The 18,464-nt window shown below is 38.0% G+C and overlaps 1 protein-coding gene across 2 annotated transcripts in view; it reads left to right on the forward strand.

The window, feature by feature from the left end:
• The first annotated feature begins 357 nt into the window (after positions 1 to 357).
• The window catches only part of Ints6 (integrator complex subunit 6), a 67,893-nt gene continuing 49,786 nt past the window's right edge, over positions 358 to 18,464 (forward strand). The window contains exons 1-3 of one of the 2 annotated variants that reach the window (XM_051195551.1): positions 358 to 1,061; positions 1,376 to 1,453; positions 2,271 to 2,420. In XM_051195551.1, coding sequence (XP_051051508.1) covers positions 951 to 1,061; positions 1,376 to 1,453; positions 2,271 to 2,420 — 339 coding nt within the window. In that variant the 5' untranslated portion in view covers positions 358 to 950. The remainder of the gene's footprint in view (positions 1,062 to 1,375; positions 1,454 to 2,270; positions 2,421 to 18,464) is intronic. The other variant, XM_051195552.1, reaches the window with a different exon arrangement.

Below are 18,464 nucleotides of genomic sequence, written 5' to 3' on the forward strand. Positions count from 1 at the left end.
ACTCTCGATCACGACGCAGAGCCCTCGCCCACAGGCTGAGTGAGGGCGGCTTCCACTTCCCTTCTCCCGACCCTGTCACCGAGAACAGCCCAAAGGCCGGCCGCCCTGACACGCACGCCTACGGCCGCGGCCGCCCTGCGCGCGCCGACCCAGGCCCCGCCCCCACTCGCCGCGCTTCCGCGGCGTGGCCCCGCCCCTTCCCGGAGCCCGCCTCTAGGCTGCGGGCCTGCGGCCGCCCCTCGCGCTGGCTCTAGCGCGCACCCGGTGCCCCGCCCCCGCGCGTGCTCAATAACTGTCCTCTAAAGTCGGCCTGCGAGCTTCCCCCGCCCCTGAGCTGTTTGAATATGCTAATAAGGCTCTAAAGACCAGCCAGTAGAACAGCGGGGCTGCGCATCACGTGACGCGAGTACGTGTCAGGGGCGGAGCCTACGTAGCCCCAGCCCGAGTTAAAACCGGAGAGTGAGAGAGAAAAGCGCTTCAGTAGCGAGAGGGGCTGAGAAAGTGGTGACACCGCTGGGGTGCGGAGGGAGTCCCTGAAACTTCTCCCAACAGCCCCAGGGCCAATCTCCCCTCAGCCCAGTCCCCTCCTCGCCAGATCCCTGGTCCCCACTCCCTGCGCTGGGGGTGGGGTGGGGAACTGGGCCGGTCTCCCGCGGGGACACACACAGGGGCCGGGAGTGGGGACGGGACCCCCAGGCGGGGGGGACGGACGGACAGACGTCCGTGCGGCCGCCCCGGCGGGCAGGCAGGCCGGAGGCGGGGGTACGACCGGGAGGACCTGGGCTGGGGAGTTTCCTCTCAACTATCGGGGGAGAAACTCCCCACAGCCGGTGTTTTCCTCCCGGGGGCCGCGTTCCCCGCCCCGCGTAGCGGCGGTTGCCGCCGCCGCCGCCGGTGCTTCCACCTCTGCCATCTCTTCACCTCGGGCCCCGGTGTCCCCGGCCAGCACTATGCCCATCTTACTGTTCCTGATAGACACGTCTGCCTCTATGAACCAGCGCAGCCATCTGGGCACCACCTACCTGGACACGGCCAAAGGCGCGGTAGAGACCTTCATGAAGGTACCGACTGACCGAGCCCCGGCGGCGACCCCGACCCGGTGGCCCGCGGGGGGCAGGGCGGGGGGCGGCGGGGCTACTGCGGGCGCCTCGGGCGCGGGGACCCCCTCCCCCACCGCGCGGGCGTGCGGGCGGCCGGGCGCTGGGAGCGGGCTCTGCTGGGCCTGGCCCATGTGGGGCTACTGTGGGTGCGGGGGGTCGGCCGAGGGGTGGCCCTGTGTGTACGGTACGATGGGGGCGGCCAGCGACCCTTCTGCGACTGGTAACCTCGCCTCTGTGCTTCCCTCTCTCCCTCCCGTCCCCACCCTGGCCCGCAGCTCCGCGCCCGGGACCCTGCCAGCAGAGGAGACAGGTATATGCTGGTCACTTTCGAAGAGCCGCCCTATGCTATCAAGGTAACAGCCCTCGCCCTCCCCCTCCCTTCCCTGCTCCTTCCTAGCTCGCCCTCCCCGCCCCCCTCTTCATTATGCTCCCCTCCCCCACCGCCGCTCCCGCCTCCAGGTCCCTTCCCCTGCGGCCTCCCACCCCTCCCCAGCTCGGGAGCGCCGGCGCGGAGGCAGTTTCTGGCCCACCGCCGTCCCCTCCGGGTCCAGCTCGGCCTGGCGGCGGAGGCGCTACGATCAACATGGCCGACATTTCCCCTCCGCGGCGTGAGCGGCAGCAATGAACTGTGGGGGATATTTATTCAAGTTAGCCCGAGTGACAGCCTGGCCCAGCCTTGCTTAGCCCGGGTTTGCATTAAAAGGGAATCAGCCAAGCTGCCAGGGAAGCCTGGAGAGGGGGGCTTCGAGACTTGGTCATCACAGAGTGGAACTAGGAAGGCCACCGATTGGTGGGACAGCTGTGGTCAACTTAAGAAGTCCTGCTGCCATCTGCCTTCCACTAGTACCTTCGCAACACCCACCCCTTACGCAGAATTTGGAGGATGTTATGTTAGCGAATTTCCCAGTGAAGTTATTAAAGCATTAAGACTGTTGTTACTTACCCAAAGGTGTAGGGCAAGCAGGTTCATTCTTGGCCACTTTTGGAAGAGATTCCTTTCCTCACCAGAGACAACAGTTTTAACATGTGACCCAAGCCATAGCAACTAAAAGTGAAGTTAACTATGCAAACCTGAAGTGGAATACCTGCTTGGTGGACATCACATTATAATCGGTGTCCATGTGTGCTCGTGGCTTCAAATGATAAAAATTCTTACATCTTTCTTTTCAGGCTGGATGGAAAGAAAATCATGCAACGTTTATGAATGAACTGAAAAACCTTCAGGCAGAAGGACTTACGACTCTTGGCCAATCCCTAAGGACAGCTTTTGATTTGTTAAATTTAAATAGATTAGTAACTGGCATAGACAACTATGGTCAGGTAGGTTGAATACTAAGGTAGAAAAGAGTTGTTTGTATTTTATGTGTACACAAACACAATCCGGTCCAAAAGTATGCAACATGAAATGCAAGTATAAAACATAACAAGGTTGAAATATAATGTACACAAAGTTCAAAACACCTAAGGTGTATGAGTTTTATACCCCTCATATTCCCCTTTAAGTGTATTTCCCTTTAGAATTTGAATCTAAATTCTTGGCTATAAAGTTGACATGAATTTGGTTTCAGTCCTTCAAAATCCACAAAAGACATAAAAGGGAAGATATCCTGTCAATACACTGGTCTGAAACTACACCACTTGTAGGCACATGTAACTATTGGAGTGGGTCACAGCTGTCAGTAAACTTAGTAGTTATATTAGTTATATTAGTAAAGATGTTGGAAGAATTGACTGTTAGATTAGGGTTTAGGTTAACCCAGATTGTATACTTGGAAAGGTAAGATTTGTCAAGAGTGCATTAATTGGTTGACTACATTCAGATGTCTCTTGAAGCATATACTATTAGAAGTTACTGTAGTAGGAAGTCTGAAATGAATGACAGATTGAGAGTTTTTAAAGTTTAAAATTTCCAAACCCTTGGGAAAATGTTTTCTGGGAAACATGAAAGCTTGCCTGTTTTCCTGAAGCTCCTCAAAGTCCCTCTCTCATCTGTGAGGATGAGGCAAGAGCTTTAAGTCACAACAGTCATTCACCAAGGAAATGTGAGGTGATTCATTTATGATACTGCTATCCTAGAAATACAAGATACCAAAGAATGTGTAGTGCTGCACACAAGTAGTATCACACCCAAGGAATTCAGTATGCGAAGCACTATTACCATAATGCTATATTTAGGAATATATGTTATATACTCTTCCCAACTTCCATAATGCACAGTTCTCATGAATTTGGAACATTTCAGGGAAATTCTCCCTGTGACTTTACAAGCTGTATTCCTCATTTAGGGATAACTCTTAAACACTTAACCTCCTTTAAAAATGGTGAAATTCAGTCCTATTGCATTTAAAGTGCATTACTAGTCAGACTTCTGAATTCATTCCCATCATTTAATTAGTAAATATCAACACAGTTATTTTTTTCTTTTTTGTTGCTGCTTTGCCACTTGTTGGTCTGTTTCTGTAAAAGCGTTTTATTCCTTTGTTGTATGTAGTGCTATTTCACTCAAGCTTTGCTGAGTTCAAAGACACATTTGAAACTTGCTCTTTAGTTCCTTAATTTTGTTGTCAGGTTGTGTGTTTTAGAACTACCTACTTCCAATTTTCTTGTGTAACATTTCATAAGGGGAAGGTCATTTGTATACATGCACCTTCGACTACATAACACAGCAGAAAGTCCTTTAGGAGAACTGTTTACCATGGAGAGATCCAGGGCACTTGTGTACTTACTTTTCTAGGACGTTTAAGGCTGAAGGCATAACTTTTGTGTTTTACAACTTTCATCAAGAGAAGAAAATCTGGAGATTGGGATGTTCTTACTAGGGTTTATTAACTTGGAACAAGGAAGGATAATGCCTCTCAGGATTCAGGATTTTTAGTGAATCAGGATTCAGGAAGCAATATTAATGGTCTTTGCTTATATCCTGAATTTGTACATAATGAACCTAGCTTTAAAATAATTAAGAAGCTACTATTTCTCAATAAATGGAAATATTTTTGAGTAAATTTTACTTGGATGAAGACATGCTTCTGGATTTTTCATCATAAAACCATTTTTTCTTTGTTTATTTAAGTATTTGATATTTCCTGTTTGAAAGTTGTTGGAATTTTGGATGATTGAATATATTTAATACTAAATATTATTTGGATATTTGGAAAAGAACTTTGCAGGATGGCTTTGTTCTGTAACCTTAGTATTTTTGTACAGAAGTACTTCATGTTGAATAATAGGAATACTGGATATAGTCTCAGTAGTTAAAGGAAATGAGAAAAGGTGGGACATTTGGGAGACAGCATGTTAGTCTTACAGAGCATCTATACATCTTGATATAGTTTCAAATTATGCTCTTCACTATGGGTTAAATGTACACATATTTCTTTGTATACTTAACATCGGTAACCTTTTCCCATATACATACAGACACAAGTGATTTTATCATTTGCAAGAACACTAATTTTCATATTGCATTTATTAACTTGGCATTCTTAATTAGGTAGGATACTCAGAATTGTAAGGCTAAAATAGCTGAGCACAAAAGATTGTTGAAAGGTTTTCTCAATCACCTTTGGATATTCCACTAACAAATTGCCTGTGTAGAAGGCCCTTTTAAATGTTTGGTTAATCAGTACCATTTGCTGATATTTTTACAGTCGTAGGTTTTTGTCCACATATGCTAATAGTTTCAAATGATGTTGTCCCTTTGAGAATCTGAAAATAAGCTCATATAGATAAGATTAAGAATGTATACACATTGGACAGTTTTATTACATGGATTGACATGTTTTTACATTTTTCAGTGTGTTTTTTTTTTAATTTTTTTTTCTTAAATGTTTGTAGCTTTTTATTAAGTTAGGTTTACCTGCTGAGTCTGACTCTGGCCTGTACATCATTTGTTCCACTAGTCTGACTATTCCATTCACCATTATAGTAGCACTGATTGGATTGCCTGACCTACTGTGCATTTTAAAAAGAGAAGAATATTTAGTGCTTTGAGGATTTTAAATGAGAGTATTTTCCTTATTTGATAGTGGTGGCTTTGGTGTGAGATGAATTGCATGATCTTGTTTTTTGAGCTGGTCTCATTGTAGTCATTGCTGACCTGGAATTCACTATGTAGATTGGCTAGCCCTGAACTTCTGAGTGTTGGGATTATAGGCTTTTACCACCATGCCTGTCTAGACTTTTCTTTAAGTGTTAATTAGTGAAGTAGTGAACAGTTGATTCCTATTTGAGTTTTTGGTTTTTCTTTCCCCTAGATTATCAGTGAGTATTCTGGTAGTTATATTAAGCTATCAATAACCTTTTCAAGTAAAAGTAGATTATTATACTTGCCTGTATACTGCTTATTATACTATAGTACTGAAATGTGACATGAAACAACAGTGAATAGTTAGTCTTTGTGTGGTGTTAGATATGAAACCCAGAACCCTGTGCATGTTAGACTGAGGTCCTGCTGCAGAGGTATATCCTCTGTCCTGTTGTAAAAATTGTAAGTCCTTTAATTAAAATAAGTTTTATTTTTAAAACTTTAATGATATTTTTGTGTGGGGAGGTATAGGATGCCAGAGTGCATGTGTGAAGTTAGAGGACAACTTGTGGGACTAGTTTTATCCTTCCACTGTGCTGGTCCTTGTACTCAAATTAAGATCCTCAGGTTTGGTGGCATGTGCTTTTCCCTGGTGAGTCATCTTGCTATCCATAAGTTCCTTATTTTTAAGTGTGCTGATTTGTACTGTTAGGCATATTCACATTTTTTGTTCAAGTGATGCCTAGAAAATTAAAAAAAAAAACCCATTCCCTACATTCCCTTGAGGGATGCTTTTTCTAATTTCTGTTTTGTTTTGAGTTAGATTACTGTGTATATCTCTTATAGATGAGATGGACATTCCATCTGTGGGCTTGCTAATCCATGGATTCAGTCAACTACACATCAGAAATATCTGAACAAATTCTGAATCTGTACTGAACAAGTTGCCATGTCACTGTTGACTAAATACATCTCTTTCACATAGCATTAAGATTGCTTCAGGTAGGGCTGGAGAGATGGCTAAGAGGTTAAGAGCACTGGCTGCTCTTACAGAGGTCCTAAGTTCAATTCCCAGTAACCACATGGTGACTTCACCGGTCATCTATAATAAGATCTGGTGCCCTCTTCAGGAATGCAGGAAGAACAGTATACATAATAAATAAATCTAAAAAAAAAAAAAAAAGATTGAGTTTTGTATTTAAATCATTAAATTTAAATGATGTAAAAAGTATGTAAGAGCTTATGTGTAGGTTATGGATACTTTATTTTATATAGCGTACTTGACAATCTGGATTTTATTGTCTTTTGGGCAAGACCAGGAACCAACTTTCTATGGATACTGAGGAGGATACTGGAAGTGTTTCTCTCTCTCTCTCTCTCTGTTTTTGGAAATAGGGTTTCTCTTTATAACAGCTCTGGCCTCTGGCTGTCCTGGAATTCCCTGAGTAGACCAGGCTGGCCTTGAACTCAGAGATCTCTGCCTCCCGAGAGCTGGGATTAAAGATGTGTACCACAACCCCTTCGCTAGACTTTTTTTTTTTTTTTTTTTTTTTTTTTTTAGTCATATAGGTGCTTTTGCAGGTACATATATTTGGGCACCATATGCAGGCCTGGTTCCTGAGGAAGTGGTGAGCCTCCGTGTGGGTGCTGGGACTCCAACTCCAGTACTTTGCAAGAACAAGTGGTCTTAACCACTGAGCCAGCTTTTCAACCCATGCTTATCTTTTTATGAGTAAGGACTATTTGCCTTAAGGTTCATCCATGTTGTAGCATGTAGAATTTTCGTCAGAATTTTCTTGACTTATCAGAATAATACTGTAATTAATGTATGTAGGTATCTCTTTAAGACTTTTCATTCCTTTAGGATATACATGTTGAAACAGAAGAGTACATTCTTTTTGAAGCACTCTCCATACTCTTTCCATAGTAATTGCACCACTTTACATTCCCAGCAGTAGTACACAAAAGGTTGTGCGTCTTGTATCCTGCTGGCCCGTCCAGACTGCACAATTCTTTCTTAGACATCTTAATTGTTTTGATTTGCATTTTAAGGTTATTGTTTATATTAAACATTTTTTCATGTTCTGGTTAGCCATTTATATACAGTCCTTGGAGATATGTGTATTTAAAGTGTAGAGTTAAATATGAACTCAAGACAATATACACACATACAGGAGTTTTTGTTTTGTTCTCTGTACTGTTCAAAGAGTTGGGAGTTGAATTATGGCCATACACATCCTAGGCAAGTCCTTTGTGACTGAGCGGCATTCCTAGCCCTTTGGGACTCTTTTTATATGGTTTGTTTGTTAACTCTAACACATCTTCTGTCATTCTGTAGGTTATGCTTTCACACTCTTGGCATTCAGAATTTGTTTTTATGTAGTTGAGCCCATTAATTTTTTTCCCTTGTACTTTTTCATATCTATAAAGGTTTCTTTAATCTAGCTTATTGAAGCTTTTATACTTTCAGAATACATTTAGACCTTTTATTTATTTTGAACTTGTGTGTGTGTTTGTGTGTGTGTGTGTATTATAAAGGTCCCACTTTTGCCTGCGACTGTACAGTTTCCCCAGCACTATTGGCAAGTCCTTTTCAGAAGCATTTTAAAATGATTTTGTAGTGAGGGGAAGATTTCCTCCCCATAAAACTATTGTTTTACAGGAGAGCAGTAGCTGGAAATGGAATTCCTAGTCTTTGTCATTGAATCACTATATAATATTGAGCAATGGCATTGTTGCCCTCTGTCTCTGCTGCTTATTCTGAATAATCAACTATATATCTATAGTGTTATATGATGAATGAGAGGCTTAAATCTGATGTATATTTAAAATGTCTATAAGTGCTTAGTTAGGGACAAAAAACTTTTAAAAAACACAAAATGCTGGGCTTGGTGGCCAAATTTTAATCCCAATAGAGACAAGAAGGCCAGCCTTGTGGGCACAGTGAGACACTGCCTTAAAAAAAAAGAAACAAAAAGATGTACAGTAGTTTACTGTTTTTCCCCCTTGTTTGAAATTGCAATTATAAAAACCTACTGAGCTTTAATGTTGAGTTCTATTACATGTTAGGATGTTGAGATGTTTTTTACTCTTGGATTTTGTAGTTCATCCTAGAGAAGTGGGTGTGAGAGAAAATTCTTTGTCAAAGTTGTCTTAATGGTAATTGATTAGTATTAGTATTGATATTGTACTTTTAAAGAAACACATTAAATGAAACAGGGGTTAAGTATTGGAAAGACTTTTGTCTTTTGTTTTGTTTTTTTGAGAGAGGATTTCTCTGTGTAACAATTTTGGCTGTCCTGGAACTCACTTTGTAGACCAGGCTGGCCTTGAAATCACAGATATCCTCCTGTTTCTGCCTCCCGAGTGCTGGGATTAAAGGTTTGTGCCTCCCCCCCTTTTTTAGTCAAAGTCTCATGTATCTCAGGTTGGTCTTGAATTTGCTATGTAGTTGAGGATGATCTTGAACTTAAAAAAAAAAAAAAACTTATTTATTTTGTACACATTTGTAAGTGCCTGCATGCATATGTATACATTTGTACTTGGTACACTGGCTTTGGATTCCCTAGAACTGTGATTAACGACAGTTGTAAACTGCTGTGTGGGTGCTGAGACCCATACCTTGGAGCCTCAGAAAAGAACAGAAGGTGGTCCTAACTAGATTCATCTTGCTAGCTCTGTTCTTGAACTCCTGAAGTCTACCTCCACTTCCAGAGTGCTGTGTACAACCATGTGAGTATGTGGTACTAGGGATTGAATGCAAGACTTCATGCTTGCTAGAAAGGCACTTTACTGAGCTATATCCCCAGCCCCAGCCCCTGTTTAATTTCTTATTACTTATCTTTTCTATTCCAATGTTTTTATTGGACAAAAAATTAAAAACACAAATCCTGTACTTGAAGTTTAGTGAATTTTTATGTGTACTCTTGAACAGAGTCTCAATCTGGCAACTATTCATTTTTGTGGTTTATTTTATCTTCTTAAGTTTATAGAATAAAGAAAGGCCCAGAAAATTTAAGATGTTATTTATTACAGTTTATGAAACATTGAAGCATTTCAGAAGATCATATTGTATTTGAAATAGTCATATAATTATTAGTGATTGGTAATTTAATGAGTCTTATTATAAGCTGTAATCATCAGGGTTTCTTCATTTCTGTTTTTCTGTAAGTCTTGTGGTTTTAGTTTGAAAATAACATTTCATAGCTGGGCAGTGGTACGTGCCCTTAATCCCAGCACTTGGGAGGCAGAGATAGGTAGATCTTCCGACTTGGAGGCCATTCTGGTAGACAGAGTGAGTTCTAGGACAGCCAGGTCTACACAAGAGAAACCATGTCTCAAAAAACAATAGCAGCAATAGCAACAACAACAAAAAAAATAGCAAAGAAAATAGCATTTCCTTTATCTGTTACTTTTAACCTTTCTTGTAACATTTTATCCAAGTATTGTTACATTGCTAGCTTCAATTCAGTTTTTTCCCTCTGGTTTCTAAAAAAGGATACATATGGTGGGACATATAAGAGGTGGTTGATAGAATTTCATGACATTTTAAGGGCAAGTTTATAATCTAAATTTTACAATTTAGTTTATTTTGGTGTGTATGTATCTTTATCTGTTGAGCCATCTCCCTGTCTCCTAGGCCAAGGTTGTAATAATATGTATATAGTTAATAGAATTTTTTGTTTTCACATTTTAACACTTTATTTTCTGATTGAGATGGTTAACATACAGCTAATAACTTGTCAATTAATTAGTTGAACTTTCCATTTGAGCCAGCTAGTAATGGGGCTACAATAATAACTCCCCTGGACAGCTTTGTAGTTAGTTGACTGTTGTGGTTTCTTTTTGTTTAAGATGATTTTGAAAATATTTAAGCCTCATGTCTTGAGTTAGAAAAATATAACTGTCTTACTTATGGATTTCCACCACGCTGGTGAGTTCCTGTCAGATTGTGTTGCTTCTCATTCTGCTTCTCCACTAGGAAAATTGAATAGAAGAGCTCACCATAGATGACTATGGTGGAGTTTGGGTAATGTGCAACCTACATTATTTTTTAAATTTCCTTTCAGATTTTAAAAACTAAAATAATGGGAACCTAACTTTGGTTTAATTCTACTTCTCTAGAACATTGTGATGATACAGAAAACCAAAATTCCCAACAAACAACAAGAAGTGTATGTACTGGTCTGTTCCATTTAACAGCTTATGTTTTGACAAGTCCACAAAGTTTTTCAGTACCAGTCTTTAAAGTTTTATAAGGATTAGAAATCACAAAATAATGACATGGCATTGGTTGATGAGGTTCATCATCCTCATTAGGGGCAACAGTTAACAACAAGGATAAAAGCTTTCTGTTCTGAAACTGACCAGACCCATAATCTCTATGGTATACTGTATGTTCTCCCCTTCCTTACCCCCAGTAAGTTATCCCTGCCTTCCAGCTGAAATCATAACTTTTGCTGTAGGGAACATGTTTTTTGTTTTTAATTTTGAGTCTCAATATGTTGTTCTAAAAATATATTTAAAAAATTTTTTTTTATTGACGTCTTTCCTGAAATCTTCATTTATCTTTTGAAAAGCAGTTTCATACCACTAGACACATGCAAACACATTGGTGAATTTCAGAATAAGAAACATCTTCAGTCTTTGCGGAATCTCAGATCAGTCTTTTTCCAGGACTAAGTTTTAGAATTCACATTGGTGATGGCCCAGGAGACCCAAGTGTAAAATGTTCTTTTTTGTAGATCTGTGTGGGACAAGCTACTAATAGTATAAACCTATGAATAATTTTTTTTTTTAAATATGAAGGGTGTTTTTGACATAAGCTATTTGAAATGTGATTACTTACAAGATACAGTTGTTTGTTGAAAGACTTCCTAATTGTTAGCTTAGTGACTTTACATAATGAAAATGTATCCTAATCCTTATGTCCTTGGGTTTTTTTTTTTTTTTTTTTCCCCTGAAATGTGTACCTTAAAAGACTGTGTACTCTTTTCCCTCAGTTTGATTTGACCAAATGTAGTATGGGTCTTGTGGTAAAGGTCCTTGTGGACAAAGATTTAGGAGGATTATATTTTCTACAAAACTTTACTACTAGTTTTAAGTATGTGAGCAATGATAATTGTAATATTACCTGTTAGGTGGTACAGCTTATGGTTACTGAATGACAAAACTGTTAAAATAATTCATTTTAAAACTTTTGAACCTGGTTGGATATAAACAAATCTTAAGGGGTATTTTGGATCTTCAAAATTAAAAATTCCAAATGCAATTTCTTCAAAGTTAAGAAAATTTTGTTAAGAAAATTGATTGCCTATTTAGAGTGCTGATGAAAGTCATACCATAAAGACAGTGGGTGATTGCAAAGGCTGTGTTCATGAGATGGCAAGGGTTAGTGCTTTTGAAATGCCAGGCTTTAGTAAACCAATAAATTTCATGGTGTTTGGTAATGCCTAAATTATGATAGTTCATGGCCTTTTATGTTCTTTTATAAATGTTTGAATTTTTAACTGGTAAGTTAGAAAAAGAAGAGACCATATGCAGAAAAATGAGCCTAAATCAAAGAGTAAAAGGTCTTTATTTTAAATTATTCTGTTTATTCTAACTTTTATTGTTAATCTACAATGGATAATGTCTGATTTCAAATATTATATTGAATGAAGGTCCTAATGTAAAAAAGTATCATGTTGTGTTCATAAGAGTTTCTATGAACTCTGAAATGTATATAGTAAGGTTTTAAATTTGTTGCAGTCTGTATTTTCACCCCTGTGTGACATCTACTCCTTTATAAATCATATTAATTTGTTGAAGCCATTGTCTACTCTGTGTGTGCTGCTGCTAGGAAGGCTTGTAGACATTTTGGAAGTACTGGAAGATGTAGCTTCATAATTCTTGCCTGACATGTATGAACTCTTTGAGTTTGATCTCTGGCACTTCAGAGCAGATAATAAGACCATTTTTGAAAGATAGGTCTGGATAGAAAATGAAATTAAAATGCAATTTAAAAAACCCTTAAAAAGCCTTAGAACTTTGTCTTACCAGTTAAGATTTATCCTCAGCCATAGCATATGTGAAATAATACCCTAGTTGTGAATTTTTTCCTTTTAAAAATATAATACTTTGTCACTAATGTTTGTTACTATAACAGATATTGACTATATTTTCACTAATTATAGGGAAAGCTGTTGCACCATGTTTTTGTTTTTAAATTTTTTATTTAAAAAGTGAATGTATGTCTGTGCATCACAGTTGAGCTCGGTACCCTTGGTGGCCAGAAGAGTATGTTAGGTTCCCTGAAATGAGTTATGGATGAATATTAGTCACCACATGAGTGCTGGGAATTAAACCAAGTTCCTCTGGAAGAGCAGCCAGTACTCCTTAACTGCTAAGCCCTTTCTCCAGGCTCCTATATTTTCGCTTTTAAAGATAGCATTGTGTGTAAATTTATTCTTTTGAGAACCTGTTTGTATTATAGATGCTTAGAGAGAAGTAACCAGAATCATCCTACTTAGTCATACATTTAGAGTCTGCTTGTTGAGTATTTAAAATTCAATTTGACATTTGAGTTCAAGAAATGATTTAGGAGGCTGGAGAGATAGCTCAGTGATTAAGAGCATGTCTGCTGTTAATCAGTGGACCTGGGTCAATTGCCAGCATCTACATGGCTCTTCACAGCCATCCACCTGTAACTTCAATCCCAGGGTTCTGTTATCCTCTGATATGAGGCACATGTGGTATAAAGATGTGTTTGTGGCCAAAAATATCCATACACATAAAATAAGATAAAATGATCTAGCCAGATTTTTGCCAAACCTAGTGTCCTATATCCTGTGGTACTCAGCAACACAAGGAGATCATTAAGCTTTAGGATTGGATAGACAGATCTGGGTGAGTTGTTGAGTTTTGATTTTTTTTTTTTTTTGTCTTCATTTACCTGTCATTGGAAAATATATTTCCATCTTTGCATTTATTTTACTTGTCATCTTTCTAACATTTTGCTACATTAATTTTTCACACATTATATTACCTAATCCATGCAATACAGTGGATATATTAGGTTTTTTATTCATAATGTCAATACTCTTCAGTAAAATTATTCTTGCATCTTCATTTATGTTTCTATGCTAGTATAAATTCTGTTTGCCTGCTACTACTTTTTAGGAGTTATCAAAACCAATTTGTTAATCTTTCTTAAACTTTAGGATCTAGTTTAAATGTAAAACTCAAATTATGAAACCAGACTTGTCATTTGTTCCTTAATATTAGCTTTTCACAAAGTCAAGCATCTGTAATTCTTTAGTTTTTATGGTAAAGGTTATATCTCTATTATGAAATTCCAGAATAGAGTTACCTAGTCACTCTGGTATAAATTTGTTACATCTTGCTACTTTTTTCTTTTGTCCAGTACTGGAGTCTAAACTTTTGCTCAAGACTTTTTATTTCATGTTTTTTAATGCTTGCTGTTAAATTTACCACATAAGAAGTTATAGGGCTGAAAAAAGGGATATTGGCATATAATTCTATAGTAGGATTAACTTGAAAATAAAATGTTTATTAGTGTATAATTTTAAAATTTTTTCCCCTATAGTTAGAGACCTCAATCATGTGACAATAACTAGGTTTTTTATAGTACCTTTTTCTGTTTGTCTTTGAAGCAGAGTCTTAATAAATGTAGTCTCATGGGCTTTGAACTGGCCATGTTGCTCAGACTGGCTTTTAATTCACTGTCCTCATGCCTCGCCAACGAAATGCTAGAATCATAGCTATTAATCAATGGGGCCAACATACACTTGGAGAACTTTTTAGAAGTTTTATTTTGGGATCTTAATCATATTTTAACTTTCATGAATATTTGGAATTTGATAGTAAATATACAGTTGTAGTCTTTATAAAAATGTCTGATCATAACTTTAAAATTGATAAAATTTTAAGATGTATTAAAAATAGAAATAAGCAACCTCAGCTAATGAGTTCCTAATGTATCTTTTGTGTATAGTCAAGCATACTATTTTAAAAGTATAGTTTAAAATGAGTGTTTTAGAGGCTGGAGAGATGGCTCAGTGATTAAGAGCACTGGTTACTTTTGTAGAAGACACAGTTCTGGTTCCCAGCATCCAGATGAAAGGTCACAACCAACTATAACTCTGATTTTAGAGATCCAATCCTCTTTTGTGATTTTCTCAGGTACCAGACATATGGTGCACATATATAGATGCAGGTAGAACACTTACACACATAAAATAACAAATCTTAAGAACAATGATTACTTTAGAGTTTGATGTATATTTATAAAAAAAACTTGTGTTTGCAACAATTTGAGATCTTAATAAAAGTAATGTGTATAGATTCTAAAACATGAAACTTAAAATTCCAGTTTTGGAGTATTAATTCTGGAAATAAGCCTATTACTTTATTTGAAGTCTTTATTGGACTCTAACCAATTTTATATCTATCTTCATAATTTAATGAACCAGCCCCACCCTTAGGAAGGAATACCTGGTTCTACTTTTCAGCATTCCTTCGCTTATAGCTGTTTATTTGAAAAGGGCGTTTTAGATTAAAGAAATCATGGGCAAGTTTGGGAAATTTTTTTCCTGCTTTTGGTGATAGCTTTGGCTTAGGGATGTACATTTTATTATCTCATTTGCTTATTTCTGAGCATTTCTTCCTATCCCCTAGCAAAACACCGAGTAGTATAGTCAGGCTCTTGGCTATACTTATGTGTGGAATGTGGTGGCATAGGAAGAAAATTTGGGTCCACTGGGTCAATAACAGTTGTAGCCACAAGCATTTGTCCTGAGTGCTCAGGGCTAGTTTTTTTTTTTTTTTTTTTTCTTTAGATGATTATAATTAAATTTAAGAGCATGATAAAAATTATGCTTCTCTTCCATTGCTTTTTAAGTTGTTTTTGTGTTTGTTTTTTGATTTTTCATGACAGGGTTTTCTCTGTTGCTTTGGAGCCTGTCCTGAAACTTGATTTGTAGACCAGGCTGGCCTTGAACTCACAGAGATCCTCCTGCTTCAAGTCACCACCTGGCTCGCTTTTTTAGGGTTTTGAATAAAATGAACAGACTTCTGGCCCTGAGATTTGCTTTTGTATTTTAAAGAAATTGACTTAAAATTTTAAAACAATTTTTAAAATTTATTTTAACATTTCACAAGCTTACCAATATTGCAAAAATATTGTTGCTGGTAAATCGGCTCTTTACATTCATTCTTTCAATTTTTTTGAAATTCATGCTTTCATTGACACATCTAACACCATGATAATTTGTTTATTGAACTGTTGGTTTTATGTGTAATGGGGGTTTTATAATGTCTTGGTCAATATTAAAATCAGATTTTCTTGTCCATTTCTTTGGTTTAAATTCTAAATCTCAATGAGTACTGTGTTCTAGCCTTGAAGTAGGTCTGTATATGTAGCCTACTGTCATCAAATTACAGTTTACTACAGCCTTCAAGTACTGGGATTGCATTTTTCTGCCTCCATGTCCTGTTTAAGATCAGATAGATGCTTAAAGAAAGCTATTAGAACTTATGTTTTCTAATGATTGTGTTTGTACTCCTCTAAGAAGATGAGTGGGCAAAGTGAACTCTCAGTCCCTCTGCTGGCTGCTATGTTCTAGCACAGGTGTGTGTGTGTGTGTGTGTGTGTGTGTGTGTGTGTGTGTGTGTGTGTAATTATGGGAAAAGGCAGTGCACAAAGTGAGACGGGGAAGTTAGTGAAAGCCAAGTAAGTGTGAAAGTGATGTAGGAAAACCTGCTATTTTGAACACTAAAAAACCAACACAAAACTTTGAGACAAAAAGTGAACACCAAGAATTCTTATGCATTGTCTCTAAATTAAGTGATATTACATACATCATTAAGAGTAAAGATATATGATAGTGTCTTAAATATAAATAGCTAATTATATATTCAATTTGAATCTCTTTTTTTAAAAAGATTTATTTATCTCTTTTTTTATATGAATGGCTGATTTGCCTGCATGTGTGTCTGTGCACTGCCTGCATGTCTGGAGCCGATGGAAATAGACAAAGGCATCATATTCCATGGAACTGGAATTCAGATGGTCTAAGCCACCATGTGGGTGCTGGGTATTGAACCTGGGTCCTCTGGAAAAGCAGCCAGTGCTCTTAACCACTGAGTCATCTTTTCACTCCCTGAATCTAGCTCTTATGTAGACTTTTGAATGCTAAATTCAGTTGCTTTTTGTTTTATTGGTAGATAACTAAAACTTTTAATTTGATACATAAATAATGCTGACAAGAGAAAGTCATTATACAGCTATTGAGAGTTAATTCTGTGAAAAGCAGGGGAGGAACAATGTGGAACGATACATGAGAAAACTTGCGACAGCATGTCCTACTATTGTTAGTGATTTGAAACTCACTAACTTCTAATGTTCATAGGGCCTTTCACTCTGAAGAAATAAAAACACTTTGCGTGTATATTACATATTCCAGTCATTCTTTAGTTTTGTAATTATTTTGTACATGTGATTTTTGCTTAACTCATATAAGGGATCTTAGTTATTGTAGAGGGGATTGGTGCCAAGAAGATGCTTATGTCTTTTCCTTGATAGTTACATTAATTTTTCCAAAATTGAGAGATTAATATTTTATAATTTATTCATATGTGTGTGCCTGTTCGTTCACTCTGGAAGTGTAGTGTTTTATTTTTTGTATGTCTGTTTTTGAGACAGGGTTTCTCTGTAGCTTTGGAGCCTGTCCTGGCATTCACTCTGTAGACCAGGCTGGCCTCGAACTCACTTAGATCTGACTGCCTCTACCTCCTGAGTGCTAGGATTAAAGGCGTATGTCACCACTGCCCAGTGGAAGTTGAAGTTTTTGCAAGTAATCATTCCCGTATATTGTGCTTTGTTTTATGTTGGAAGAAGTTGTATTGATTTATACGCAGGGCAAAAAAAGAACACTGGTGGTATGAAATCACAGAACAGACAATTATCCTGTTTTAGTTAATTTTGCTGTTGATAGAATGCATTTGAAAGAACAGTGGTGGGCTGTGTAGCTCAGTGATAGATGCTTGTCTGGTGTGTGATTCTGATGTGTTTCATTGCCAGCACTGCAAAAGCCACAGAGAACAGCCGTTTGATCATAGCAGCATTCACTGTTGGTTGCATATGGCACAAACCAGATTGTTGAATTATATCTAGAGAGTATATGTGCTACCTGTGCAACATCTTATTTTCAATTTACTTATTTATTTGTTTGTTTGTTTGGCTTTTTCATACAGGGTTTCCCTATATAGCCCTGACTGTCCTGGAACTGACTCTTTAGAGCAGGCTGGCCTTGAACACATAGATCACCTGCTTCTGCCTCCCAAGTGCTGGGATTAAAGGCATGTGCCACCATTGTCTGGCTTCATTTTACTTATTGTATGTGTTTTGTGTATATGTGGAAATCATAAGACAACTAGTAGGGGTGCGTCATTTGTACTTTTCCTACTGGGGATGTAATTCAAGTCATCAGGCTGGCAGCAAGTGCCTATCTGTTGAGCCATCTTGCCAGTCCTTATATAACTTCTTGTTGCCATGGAATAATCATGATTTAGAATTTCAAGTTCTGCTTAAAGTTGCTTATTAACCCTACTAGTACATCTTGAGTTACACCATTTCATCTTTCTGAAAATTTGGCCTCTTCAAGACTTTTAGAACATAAGTATTCTGATATTTCCACAATCTGTTGTAGTGGCTCTTAAGAGTGTTAGGTATATTATAAGACTAGTAAAATTTCAGCTAACAGATTTGTTATAGAAAAACCAGTGTGCATTCTCTTCTGAACTCTAAATCATCTGCAGATTTTAATTCCTAGTCCTCTGTGAATTGTAGTTGCATTGTGAGGGAATGATTGGAAAAAGTAGACAACATGCAGTATATTCACAGTTTTTCTTTTCTGAATATTTTTGATTTATAGTAGTTGAATCTATAAATGCAGGGGAAAAGATGTTCAACTGTATTATTTTTGGGGTGATCATCATATACAAAGGTCTTAATTTATAATAGCATTTTGCTACTTAATTGAAATTTTGATCAATTCTTGTGCCTGTGAAAGCTATTTTTTCATTGTGCTTATATGAGAACAAGATTGAAACTAAGTGAAACAGTAAGAAGCAGTATTAGATGATGAATGTGTATGCTATTTTTAAAGGTTTATTTTATATATATATATAACTATATATATATAAATATATATATATATATATATATATATATATTATGCACATTGCATATTGGCTTGCATGTGTGTGCACCATGTGCATGCCTTGTTCTCACAAAACCCAGAAGAGGGCATCAAAGGGCATTTCTCAAAGTAGATTTA

This window comes from Phodopus roborovskii, unplaced genomic scaffold, assembly GCF_943737965.1.
Source record: "Phodopus roborovskii unplaced genomic scaffold, PHOROB, whole genome shotgun sequence".
Taxonomy (NCBI): Eukaryota; Metazoa; Chordata; class Mammalia; order Rodentia; family Cricetidae; genus Phodopus; species Phodopus roborovskii.